The 13,883-nt window shown below is 50.1% G+C and overlaps 1 protein-coding gene across 4 annotated transcripts in view; it reads left to right on the forward strand.

Moving 5' to 3' along the window:
• LOC115533345 (rho GTPase-activating protein 20) overlaps window positions 1-12,876 on the forward strand; it is a 33,140-nt gene extending 20,264 nt beyond the window's left edge. For all 4 annotated transcript variants that reach the window (XM_030343829.1, XM_030343830.1, XM_030343828.1 and 1 more), the window contains 9 exons: window positions 528-605; window positions 772-838; window positions 923-1,132; window positions 3,233-3,426; window positions 4,220-4,393; window positions 4,817-4,917; window positions 5,447-5,636; window positions 7,738-7,849; window positions 9,386-12,876. In XM_030343829.1, the coding sequence (XP_030199689.1) occupies window positions 528-605; window positions 772-838; window positions 923-1,132; window positions 3,233-3,426; window positions 4,220-4,393; window positions 4,817-4,917; window positions 5,447-5,636; window positions 7,738-7,849; window positions 9,386-10,935 (2,676 nt within the window). In that variant the 3' untranslated portion in view covers window positions 10,936-12,876. The remainder of the gene's footprint in view (window positions 1-527; window positions 606-771; window positions 839-922; window positions 1,133-3,232; window positions 3,427-4,219; window positions 4,394-4,816; window positions 4,918-5,446; window positions 5,637-7,737; window positions 7,850-9,385) is intronic.
• The last annotated feature ends 1,007 nt before the right edge of the window (window positions 12,877-13,883 follow it).

Consider the following 13,883-nt stretch of genomic DNA (forward strand, 5'->3'; position numbering starts at 1 on the left):
GTGTAAACACAAATCATATCTTGTGTTTGTGCTCTCTCTCTCTCTCTCTCTCTCTCTCTCTCTCTCTCTCTCTCTCTCTCTCTCTCTCTCTCTCTCTCTCTCTCTCTCTCTCTCTCTCTCTCTCTCTCTCTCTCTTGCACTCTCTCTCTCTCTCTTGCACTCTCTCTCTCTCTCTTGCACTCTCTTACACTCTGTCCCTTTATTATGAATGTAAACACACTACATATCTACTACGTTTGGTCTCTCTCTCTCTCTCTCTCTCTCTCTCTCTCTCTCTCTCTCTCTCTCTCTCTCTCTCTCTCTCTCTCTCTCTCTCTCTCTCTCTCTCTCTCTCTCTCTCTCCCTTTCTCTCTCTCTCTCTCTCTCTTTTCACTTTTCTCCCCCTTTTAATTCAATGAAATCCAAAGGGCTATATCACCATGAGAAACATCCATTTGCTTTGCCCGAGTGCGGTAGTTAGACCGGTAACAGATGGGTTTACTGCATAGAGTTAAATGTAACCTGATCCATGTTTTGATCTGCTCCAGGCCAAGACTCTGGCAGTCAGCCACGGGGACACCACCACGGACGTGATCCGCACCGCCCTGCTGCAGTTTGGGATCCCGGTGAGTTGGTCCTGACCAGACGACACAGAATCAGAATGTAGACCGGGGACCAGACCCAAGAGACTATAGACCCAGAGCTACCATCAATGTTTTAACCCTTTTCCCTCTCTCTCGCCCTCTCTCTCTCGCTCTCTCTCTCTCTCTTTCTCTTTCTCTCTCGCTCCAGGGTAGTGTTAAGGATCACCAGTTGTGGGTCAGCTCCAGTAGGGACGACCCCCCCTACCCTCTCATTGGTGAGTCTAGCTGTCCCATGCACACAAACCAGGCACACACACCTAGCTCCTCATGTGACTTCTGTGACCTTTGAACCCTCCCAGGTCATGAATTCCCCTTCAGCATCAAGATGAGCCACATCCGAGACGGAGGAGTAGGTGGTGTAGGAGGAGTAGGAGGAGGTGCCAGGGATCCAGCCAGCCCGTCAGACTGCCCAGGGGTTCTCCTCCTGGACCAGTGTCTCCCTCCAGACACCCAGTGCCAGTTCATCCTCAAGCCCAGCAGGGTGGCTCCTCATCTGGCTGCACTCCTCGGTAAGACCCCTACCCCCAGCTGCTCACGTCCGGGAGGTCACGACCTTTGTGGCGTCAGGGTCACTGAGACCGGCTCGGAGGTCATCTGAGGAATATTTCCAGGGCAGGGTAAAAGAAGGATTGTTAAGGCGTGCCGGGGTTAGGAAAGGCCTCGAGAAATATGTATGTGTGGGAAAAGTAGTTTTCTCATTCCTATTTAACCATGCGATACATTGTTTCTGATTTAAGATGTTTGGTAGCAATGCATTTGGGGATAATCACAGTAAGAGACTGTAGTTTCTTCGTGTTGAAAGCTGCATGTGTTTCCTGCTCAGTAGTTGATGGCTAGAGAAATAACTCCTTAAGAAAGTAAACGCATCTTTTTTTAATATAATTTTATAATAATGCTAAGAAGAAGAAGAATCCCCACACTAAAAATAGGTATCCACGTGCCTCTGAATACCTCATTCCATAAGAAAATAGTATTCTCAGCGACAGGGAAATTCTGCACACTCTGTGTGCAGAATAAGCAGTAGATCTGGATTGTCAAACTGAATAAGAACATGAATCACTACAACATGAGTCACCTCACAGTTTCTTCCACAAGAATGAACGCTGAACATAGTGTTGCGTCCAGTTAGACCTGGAAAAGATGTTCTTTCTGGACAACATGGAAAAACAGCTGCGTTGTTTGTAGTATTGCTATAATTTGTGGACTTTCATTATCTAACCTTTTAATGATGGCACACACACACGCACACGCACCCGCACACATACACACGCACGCATGCATACACACACACGCACGCACGCACGCACGCACGCACGCACGCACACACACACACACGCGCATACACACGCACGCATGCATACACAGCCACACAGACACAAACACACATACGTGGCCGCATACACACACAAAGATGTGTGCGTGTGTCATTAGAGGAAGAGAGTGGGGTTGGAACCAGAAACCCTCTGTAGACCAGGCAAGCGCTCTGTGTGCCCTGACTGGTGTCCAGCGGCCAGGACGGGGTCTGACCCTGAAGGGATGGGGAGAAAACGATCTGTGTGGGATCTGTGTGTCGCAGAGAACAGGAAGATGGAAAGAACAGTAGATCAGCATGAGAGAGAGAGAGAGAGAGAGAGAGAGAGAGAGAGAGAGAGAGAGAGAGAGAGAGAGAGAGAGAGAGAGAGAGAGAGAGAGAGAGAGAGAGAGAGAGAGAGAGAGAGAGAGAGAGAGAGAGAGAGAGAGAGAGAGAGAGAGAGAGAGAGAGAGAGAGAATTGTGTCTGCATGTGTGTGTTGCGTCTTTTTTTTGAGAGTGCTGAGAAACACACGATGGATCAGACAGACAGACAGAGAGAGAGTAAAATAGAGGGAAGGAGTGATACAGTGAGGGAGCGAGAGAAGAGTGAGGGATCTAGTAATTAAGTATGTTTTTCACTCTGAAATGCTTCAGTTTGGCAGCCATACCACAAACCTCCCCTCCCCACCCCTCTCTTAAGAAAGATGCCTGGCTCTTGCAGAAGCATCCCTACACACAAAATCTTAGGCTTTCTCCTAGCTTCACACATATATGCATATATAAATATACATATGTATATATGTGTGTGTCATTGGAGGTTTGAAGTGGTTTGTCCGGTGTGCCATTCTTCCTAAGAATAGTAATTATAATTAGATCACATCTTGTTTGTGTGACAGATTCTTTCATGAAACAAAGGCAGTACTAAAAACATACCCTGATACATAGACATACTGCACATAACTAAACGCACCTGCGTGCCATACACGCACATCCACACATACGCACACACGACAAACACACACACACACACACACACACACACACACACACACACACACACACACACACACACACACACACACACACACACACACACACACACACAGTGACCTTTAATTGAAACTATTTTCTGTTTATCTTTCTCTATCACCCTCTCTCTCTCCCCCTCTCCTCTGCCAATCATTCGAATGTCCACGGGTATTGACAATGCGTGTGTTTTTGTGTGTTTATGTGTGCGTATGTCTCTCTCTGTGTGTGTGTGTGTGTGTGTGTGTGTGTGTGTGTGTGTGTGTCTGCGTCTCTCTGTGCGTGTCCCAGAGCCCGGTCAGCAGAAGGCCTTCAAGAGGAAGCGCTCTCTGATCAACTGGGGCTTCTGGAAGACTTCTAACACTCAGCTGGACGGCCACTCTCCCACCTCCCCCGGCTCCCCGCCCCCCCTGCCCGGCCGCCTCTTCTGCCGGCCCCTGGCGGACCTCTGCCAGCCCCACCACCGCCTGCCCAAGCCTGTCATGGTGAGGGACCTCTGACCTGCCCCTGGGGTCGCGGGAGGAAGGGGGGGGGATGACGGGGGACGGGGGGGTCGAAGGTTACGTCGGGGTCAGGGAAAATATGTTTGATTTCAATTTCCTGTACAGTTTCCTTAGGGGTCCAAGAGTGGCCCTAACGGGAACGAGTTTGACGCCGCAGTCATCATCAGAGTCAATATGTGTGGATAGGCAGAATACAAATATTAAATAACAAAAAAACTGACAATGAGCCCAACATGTTCTGCATAATAGATTATAAGCAAGGTTTTTATGAAGAAAAAATATATGGCTATGAGTTTGAAGTTGTGGTTTTGTGTTGTGAGGGTCATGGTTATGAGTGGTTATGAGTTTTGCAACCTTTAGGGTTAGGTTTTTGAAGGAACCCTTGATTTGATGCTTGACAAGTCTTTCTCAACTCGGAGCTTGACGCGGCTTGCAGTGAACAACGGCTATTCATTATTAACAGGTGTTTTGAAGGAACGCTAGGGGGTATTTCAAGGTGTTCATCGTTAACCAGTTTAATCTTTTCAAGCCTTCAGGGATCACGCCTCTGCTCTCTAATAAATAACGCAACAACATGTTGCTGAGAACAACTCTATGTTGACAACAAAACAACAGAAAAATATGTACTGGAATGACTATATAGTACAAATGACACTAGTTATACTAACTAATAATGACGTGCATCATTTCAGGAGAGGATGGCTTGACTAACTAGCAGTAATAGTAGTGGTGATAGATCAATATATATATATAACGTTAACCCTCACCGTTTCAGGAGATGCTGGTGACTCTGTACCGCGAGGGTCCATACACCCGGGGCGTGTTCCGCCGCTCGGCGGGGGTGAAGGCGTGCCGCGAGCTACGCCACCGCCTGGACCACGGCGAGGAGGAGGAGGGGGGGGCGGAGCTAACTGAGGGCTCCGTGTTTGTCACAGCCGCCGTCCTCAAGGTAGCGGTTGGTCCGTGTGCTCACGTTAACATACTATGATGCGGTGGACTCACTGCACAATAACACACAAGTAGTAACACACTAGTAACGTGCTTGACGCAAGCTACACATTTACACGATAATAATCAGCTAGACAGAAAGGCGACACATTAACACACCAGTAGTAACACACTAGTAACGCACTAGTCTCACACCCTACCTTTTAACACACAAGTAGTTACACACTAGTTTGGACTTGAAAACACTTTCACATCAGTGTATGGCATAGACCGAAACAAGTCAATTGAAATTGAATTAATGAATTATCTTCTTTGTGGATAAATGTATTCATTATTTATTAGCGGTGAAATTGACTAACACAGGAAGTCACTTGAGTTACAGACTCACCTTCACATGTTCTAACTCATGTGTGTGTTCCACCAGGACTTCCTGCGTAACATCCCGGGGGCCCTGCTGTGTGTGGATCTGTACGACCAGTGGATGACCGCCATGCAGGGGGAGGGGAGGGCAGAGGCTGTCCGCAGGTAACCGCACGCACGCACGCACGCACGCACGCACGCACGCACGCACGCACGCACGCACGCACGCACGCACGCACGCACGCAGAGACACTCACTCACGCACGCACAGACACTCACTCACTCACTCACTCACACGCACACATGCAGAAACGCGCACACACGCACACATTCACACAAACCCACACATACACACAGACACGCACACACTCCCTCTCTCTCTCTCTCTCTCCCTCTCTCTCTCCTTTTCTCTCACACTAACAAACACACACATGCACAAGCAAACAAACAAACAAATGAACAAATAAACATACATGGAAACACACATGCACACACACACACAAACACAAACACACAAACCCGTACACACAAAAACACGCACATGCGTACAGATGCATAGAAACACACACAATGTTCATTGCGTGATTGAACATTGATAATTTTTTATCAAATTACAAACAAGCCCAGCAACCAAGCATACAGTGTGGTTAATCTGACCTCAGACCTTTCTATCTGTCTCGCTCTAACCCCCCAGGTTGCTCAAACTCCTTCCCGGTGAGAACCTGCTGTTGCTACGCCATGTGATTGCCGTTCTCCACTGTATCCAGGGCAATGCCCATGACAACCAGATGAACGCCTTCAACCTGTCGGTGTGCATCGCTCCCAGCATGCTCTGGGCCCCGCGACCCAACTCCCCCCTGGACGAGGGGGAGAGCACCAAGAAGGTGAGGGACACTCAAACACACATGTGCGTTTCACACACACACACACACGCACGCACGCACGCACGCACGCACACACACACACACACACACACACACACACACACACTCACTCACTCACTCACTCACTCACTCACTCACTCACTCACTCACTCACTCACTCACTCACTCACTCACTCACTCACTCACTCACTCACTCACTCACTCACTCACTCACTCACTCACTCACTCACTCACTCACTCACTCACTCACTCACTCACTCACTCACTCACTCACTCACTCACTCACTCATCATTGAGTCATCATTTTTTAAATACTAACTTTTATGTTTGGACTGCCCACCCTTCCTCACTAACATATATGTTTTCATTTAGCCACTACTCTTTATCTCCATATTTATATATAAAGAGAGGAATAGTTATCTATATATCTATATATATCACACCGTGAGAACTCCACAGTGGAATTTAACAGTGGGTTGATAGGTGTGTGTGTGTGTGTGTGTGTGTGTGTGTGTGTGTGTGTGTGTGTGTGTGTGTGTGTGTGTGTGTGTGTGTGTGTGTGTGTGTGTGTGTGTGTGTGTGTGTGTGTGTGTGTGTGTGTTAGCTGATGGCCTTTGAACTTGAGCTGACCCACTAACAGTCAGCTGTTACCTGTCTCACTCTCTCTCACACACACACACACACACACACACACACACACACACACACACACACACACACACACACACACACACACACACACACACACACACACACACACACACACACACACACACACACACAAACGACTATGTGTATGGAAAGGACTAGTTTGTTCATTTATTTTAATTTTTATCAGGGTATAATTTATCATTATTGAGGACTAGATCCTTTTATGCTACAGTCCTCTGAGTTAGCGTTTGGCGCTAGCTCGCAGCGCTCTCACACGGTGCTAGCCTGCAGGGCTATCCAACATTGCAAGTATTATGAGCTGTCATCAGTGCTGCGGTCTGATATCCATGTCAGCTAGCTGTAAAGTTACAAATACAGTGATCGCGGTACAATGTCATGTTAACTTAAAACATTCCTGTCTGTCTGTCTGTCTGTCTGTCTGTCTGTCTGTCTGTCTGTCTGTCTGTCTGTCTGTCTGTCTGTCTGTCTTTCTGTCTGTCTCTTTCTCTCTTTCTCTCTCTCCTTGTGGTTTTTGAGGTCAAGTTAGAAAACATTCATGACCAAATGAATCACCAAGGCCAAACACACACACACACACACACACACACACACACACACACACACACACACACACACACACACACACACACACACACACACACACACACACACACACACACACACACACGGTAAGCGGGCACCATCTAAAAGCCCTGTCTCCTCAGTTTGCGACACACAGAGGCTTTCCTTCACTTTGCTTCGCTCTGTGGCTCCTTGCTGTGTCATTTAGATGTTTGTGGCCGAGAGTCAGGGAGTGTCTGGTGACTAAATATAAACCAGCCAGACTGTCTGTATGTCTGTATGTTTGTGCATCTTTCCGTCTGTTTGGCAAGGACATCCATGTACTTCTGCTCTGCCTTGAGTTAGCAACAAGCTGAGCTTGAATATTAGCATCACCTACACACACACACACACGCACGCACGCACGCACGCACGCACGCACGCACGCACGCACGCACGCACACATGCGCCCGTGCGCGCGCACACACACACACACACAGAGACAGTTCGGTAAACTGTACCTAAATGTAAGCGATTAAGACATCTGGCATAGCAACCAACTCGGTGTGATGAGGTTGGTTGCCATGCCAATTTCTTGAAACCCAACATGCCTTCTGGACCAATCAGTGTTTTGTCAGGACCACCGGGGTGTGTGATTGGTCGAGACACTTCTTAGAATTCCCCCTGTTTACCCAGGAGGAGACGTATGTAAACAGAGGGGCCGTTTTGGCGGTTCATCAACAGCCTTTTTGTTTATAAATGTTTTGTTTTGGTTCTGCAATTCCGCTGCAATGATGACATCTGTAGCCGACTGTTCGTCTATTTGTCTCCATCCAAGTATTAATGTGTGTGTGTCTGTCTGTATGTGTGTGTGTGTGTGTATCTGCAGGTGTGTGAGCTGGTGCATTTCCTGATTGAGAACTGCAGTGATGTCATGGGGTCGGAGGTGGTGTCCCTGCTCCAGAGCTACCGCCAGAAGACCAGCAGTGAACACGGCTCCGGTGAGGACCCGCCTATTCTCAAACTGCCAACCAGGCCATTTGTCGGAACTGCACACATTACCACGGGATTGGATGATAACAATAAACAAGGCTGGAGAATAGAGCGTCAATGTTTCTAAATAACTGTAGAAAAACCAAGGATAGCTTATCTCTGTTGAGCAAGCAATTTACCATTTAGTGATTGGGCAGTGACTTGAGAACAACTGAGAGTGTGTGTGTGTGTGTGTTTGTGTGTGTGTGTGTGTGTGTGTGTGTGTGTGTGTGTGTGTGTGTGTGTGTGTGTGTGTGTGTGTGTGTGTGTGTGTGTGTGTGTGTGTGTGTGTGTGTGTGTGTGTGTGTGTGTGTGTGTGTGTGTGTGGGGGGAGTGCTTGGAGTGGGTGCAGGGGCTGAGGCGAACAAATGAAGCAGAACTACATCAATACAGCTATGTTCAAATTTGTCACGGCCCTTAATCAGGGTTAAAGGTCAAGATTGTGTGTGTGTGTGCGCTTGTGTGTGTGGATGCGTGTGTTTACCTTTGATTACCACGCGAGACGCTGTCTCTCAGAGTTGGATCGTTAGTCTGGGTTGAGACAATGCTGCTGTGTGTGTGTGTGTGTGTGTGTGTGTGTGTGTGTGTGTGTGTGTGTGTGTGTGTGTGTGTGTGTGTGTGTGTGTGTGTGTGTGTGTGTGTGTGTGTGTGTGAGCATGCATGCATGATTGCAGGTGTGTGTGTTTGCTTGCGTGGCTGTGTGTATGTGTCTGTGTGTGTGTTGATTGGTTGGGGTCATGGTATTGACCCGCAGCAGTTAGTGAGGTACAGAAGAAGCTTTTTCAGTGGAACTCAGACGTGAACATCGTCATTCATGAACCTCTCGATGTTCTGTAAACAAACTACAACTAGCCTGGCCTCTACCAAGTTCTCTGTTCCAAACCTTACGGACACTCCTTGTCCATACACTGGTCTAGTGTGCTGTTCTCCACCAACTTCTAGCTGGTGTGGAAATCCATCGTTGTGTGATATCGTGTGAGCGACGAGCGTTAGATATTATTGCAGATGGTAGTGTTGGCTATTGGAGGGTTTGATGTCTTGTGTTACTGTGATCTGGTATATCTGGGGTACAGTAAAGCAGTAGTATGTCTGTGGTATATCGGTAGTATATCTGGTATATGTGCGGGCTATCAGTGTGTATGTGTGGTCAGGGCCGTGGCCAGGGCTTGAAAAATAGTGAGGACCTCTTTGTATATGGGTGCTCAAAAATGTGTTGTCTCTTGGGGTGATTTCGGAATACATGTGTTCACATATATGTAATACATGTGTTCACACATATGGAATACATGTGTTCACATTTTGTAAAAATATGAATGGCATGAATTCATTTTCCTTCTACCTCTGCTCCTCCCCCTCCTCCACTTCCCTTCCCTTTCCTCTCCTCTTCCCTTCCCTCTAATCCCACATTTGCTTCTCCTGTTCCTCCTCCTCTTCCTCTTCTCCCATGACATCCCTCTCTTCCTCTCCTCCTCCTCCTCACCTCCTCCTCCTCCTCCTCTCTGCAGATGTGTCCTCCTTCCAGATGAACGACTCCTCCTACGACAGTCTGGAGAACGAGCTCAACGACGAGCCCGAGTCCCCGGAGCAGGAGCAGCTCCCCCTGCTGGAGCGCGACAAGCACGACAGCCGCAGCCGCGACTCGGTCATCACCCTGAGCGACCCCGAGCCCGACCCCGAGCCCGAGGCCGACCCCCGGCGCCGGGTCAGCCCCGCCCACCGCCAGCCACGCCCCCTACCGGCGGTCCCGGTCTCCGGCCCTCGACGCCTGAGGAGGAGCTCGGAGCCGGCGCTGGCCGTAGGCGCGCCGCACAGCGCCGCCGCCGTCGTCGCGGAAACCAGCCCCGGGGCCGCAGGGAGGAAGGCGAGCTACGACGCGGCGGCGGCGGTGGAGGAGGAGGAGGAGGTGTTCCTGGAGCAGGGCCTGAGCTCGCTGCAGCTGCAGGAGGCGGGCCGAGTGAGGGGAGAGAGGGGAGGAGCCAGAGCGGCCGTCGTCGGGCGGAGGAAGCCCACGAAGTACGCCCCGCCCCCTCCGCTGCGATTGGACGCCAGCTGCTCCTCTCTGTCGTCCCCGGCGACCTCGCCCACAGGCTCCTCCCTCAGCTCGCTGGACTCCGCCTTCTCCCAGTATTCCACCGACTACACAGCCGGCCACACGGCCGCCAGCCCCTCCGCCCCCGCTGTGTTCCCATCGGCCGATCCCTCCCCCCTCTCCCCCCTCCCCCCCCGGGACTCCCCCCCCGCACACGGCCTCCACCCCAACACCTGGCTCCGGAAGGACCGCCGCCTATCGCTACGGCAACCCGACGAGGAGGAGGCGCCGGTGGGCGGGGCCGGCCGCGGGGGTAAGGGCGGCCCCAAACAGGGCCTGTCGGCGGACGGCGGGCCCCCGTCCTACCAGCAGGCCCTCGTGCAGCTGCAGAGGAGCCGCGCGCCCTTCTACCGCGTGGCCGAAAGACCCCTCACCGTCCGCGAGCTGCGCCAGTTCCTCGACCTCCGACCCCCCACCGTTCCCACCTCCTCCGCCACCACCACCACCAGCGGCCCCTCCCACCACACCCCAAGGGCCCCCGCGGGGAGTGAGGTCGGCCTCCAGCCCCCCAAGGGGGTGTTCTACGGACAGAACGCCACTACGTTGGTGCTGCAGCGCAATCCGTCCCCCACGACCCCCACGACTTTGACCCCCAGCTCCGGGGACGCGGGCGGCTGGGAACGGCACCCCTCCCTGGCCCGGCGCTCCTCTGAACCCTGCCGGGTGCCCCCCCCCTCCTACTGCCGCACCCTGGACCGACCCGGCGCCTCGCCAGAGGTCAAAGGTCATCAGCACGAGGCGTGCAGGCAGCGGGTTTCCAACGCGGGCCTGTCTTCCTCCGCCAGCAAGGCGGTCAGGGACTACTTCTCGCGGCAGGGCGGCGTGGAGGGATGCGCCAACCAGCGCAGCCAGGAGGTGGCGCTGGCGCTGGTGCAGGGGCGGCAGGAGTGGGACCGCCGGCGCTGCAGCGACCCCCGCGCCGACGACTTCGACCAGCTGTTCTTCGCGGAGGAGTCGTACGTGTAGCGGCGGACACGGCGACGGGAACACGGCCCATCCTGAGTTAAGACGGTTGGGTTGCTACGTGGCGTTCTGGGGATTCTGTGAACGACAGAACGCACAGTGACCCAGTGCTGGGGCTGTTGGCGGGAAGCTCCTGCTTGCTGCACAGCCAAAGGTAGAACCTCAACCTCTGTGGGTTGAGGTGGGATCCAAGATAGCATCCAGCTAGCACCCTGCTAACGCCCGGCTAGGAGATGGCTAGCACCTGCTAGGATCTTGCATGGCTCCGGCTAGCATCCGGCTATCATCCAGCTAGCATCCTGCTAACGCCCAGCTAGGATCTGGCTAGCACCTGCTAGGATCTTGCATGGCTCCGGCTAGCATCCGGCTATCATCCAGCTTACTAACAGCTAGCTACCAGCTAGCCCATCCTTGCTGTATTGCTCCAATAATTGCAGAGGGACCCTTTCTGAGTACTCCCACATTTGGACTCTCTCCACACTCCGAGTACAGGATATTATTGATGCGTGACATCATAACTGGTCTCTGATTGGCTGCTGTCTTGCCAAACCCAACCTCCGCCAGGAAGAGTTCTTCCACGTACTCTGTAGCTGTGTTCGAAATTGTTCCCTATACACTCGTTCCCTATTCCCTATATAGTGTACATGATATAGTGCACTATATAGGGAATAGGGAACGAGAATTCGGACACTACGCCCAACATTTCTAAACGTCATTTGCGTCAGTAAATGCACCTGGTATTTGTGTGACGTGATACGCCGACATCATCTAAACAAACCGGGCTGGAGGTTGTATTGATGTTGAATGTTACTTTTCCTTGTTCAAGTTTTTTTACATTAATTTTGAATGTTAAATCCCAAATAAATTGTTGACATTTCGCCGGAGACTCCATCATTAAATGTATTAGTTTTCGCAGTTATTCAGATTCTTCTTCTCCCCTGGAAAAATACAACCGCATTGCATTGTGGTATACGGGAGTAACATGTAGGGAACATCGTATGTACTCTATTTTAAGTCCACTATATAGTGCCCTATATAGTGGACCACTGAGAATTCGAACACCCTACAAAATGGCGTGCACCCTATTTAGTGCACTACATCCATGATAGGGAACGATTTCGAACACAGCTTGTGTGTGCCTCAGAAGTACACAAGTATCCGCAGTACTCTAAGAACTGAACTGTCTTTAGCGAGAGGCCTAAGTTGGCTCGCAGATTTGTTAAAGGGTCCTATTTTTTGTTGTATTTAAAGCTCTTTTAAAAGATAATTAAGTGTAAAGGAAAATGTACAGCAAAATGAACAGCCATTTGTAAATTGTATTACCCTTCTTAGCACTTCTCCATTCCCCACGGAACAGTCTTAGAAACAGCCTGTAGTGTGTGTGTGTGTGTGTGTGTGTGTGTGTGTGTGTGTGTGTGTGTGCGTGTGTGTGTGTGTGTGTGTGTCTGTGTGTACCTAAAGAACCTTTCTACCAGTATCCGTGTTGTGTTAATTGACCATGGTCTTTCACCTAAAACAATACACCCATAGTGCTTATTACCTACATAATACTTCTCATTTAGTGCAAACACAGTGTTATTATGCACCATATTATGGAAATTACTTTGATTGTTAAATGCACAGGTTAATACTCCAGGTAATTCCCTTGTAAAGTAAAAACACTAAATATTTGTTTTATTGATGCTATAAGGTTAATTGGGTTCAACATGTATAGTTCTGAATATTTATGATCTTATAGATTTTATAAATAGACATTATGTTATGTACTTTTCAACGTTGTGTCATACAACGAAACCTAATTGTGTATTTTTGTACATGCCAATTCTGCTGCTGTATGAATAGAAAGTAAATTTGCTAAAGAACGCACCCTTTGTACATCTGTTGTCTAAAGAAAAACATAATTGATTAAAATAAACATTGCAAAATGATCCTTCTACCTGTTAATTAACATTTTGTCATTTCTATTGTGTAATTTATTCAGACAGAAACTCATCCCACAACAAGTGTAATGGGCAGGATTAGATCACAAAAGAAAAAGAATTGTAAGATATTATTGAGGGACACCCTCTGTTGCTTATTATGTCGTGTGTGTGTGTGTGTGTGTGTGTGTGTGTGTGTGTGTGTGTGTTAAGTTTATGTGGTTTCGGGTCTGAGTTACGTGTGTGGTGGAGGTGTGTTTGAGTTCTTAAGCCAGTCCCTCCTTGCAATGATGACGGTGATGATGATGACGTCACAACAGAGCCGGTCAGGTGCACTCACACTAGGCCATCTGGCTGTGGCCGTTGGCCGTCGCAACTGTGGCCTGGCCACGGTAGGCTCTTGTACATACGTCATCACGTCGTAACACGTCATCACCAAGCGTCCGCTGCATGGACCATAATAAAGTCAGTCAGAGTTTTAACAACAATGGACAACAACACAGAGAACACAGTTCGCACTTTGACAGACACTCGACTTCTCTATGGGACCAACGTGAACCAACAGTTCAACCGCTTTACGCCATGTTTACCGTTTAATGGGAAAGAAGGCTCGTCGCCTTTATTATGTCAATGGTCGTCGCATGGACTATACGTCATCCAGCTCAGGTTGCGTAGCCATGCGTGTGCGCGTGTCGGCTCATTAGCATACCGTGGCGGCCCGTACAGTAGCAGCACACCTCTCCCAAGTGGCCAAGTTGGCCTGGCCTGGCCAGACTGGCCACACTCACACTGGTAGATTTGAGCACTGTTAGGTGTGAAAACGGCCACGGCCACGGCCAGATGGCCTAGTGTGCACCCTGAGAGACACAGTGTCTCCCGTCCGGCCGCTGCGAGACACATCTGTTCTAGACCGTCGGCCCATCGCCGCGACGACGCTCCCGGGCAGCTTCTTGTTTACAACCCCGTGTTGCAACGCGGCTCCGGGGGAATGTGACTTTGGGTTACAGAATGTTTCTTTCCAGACGAAAAGCC

This window comes from Gadus morhua, chromosome 20, assembly GCF_902167405.1.
Source record: "Gadus morhua chromosome 20, gadMor3.0, whole genome shotgun sequence".
In the NCBI taxonomy this organism is placed as follows: domain Eukaryota; kingdom Metazoa; phylum Chordata; class Actinopteri; order Gadiformes; family Gadidae; genus Gadus; species Gadus morhua.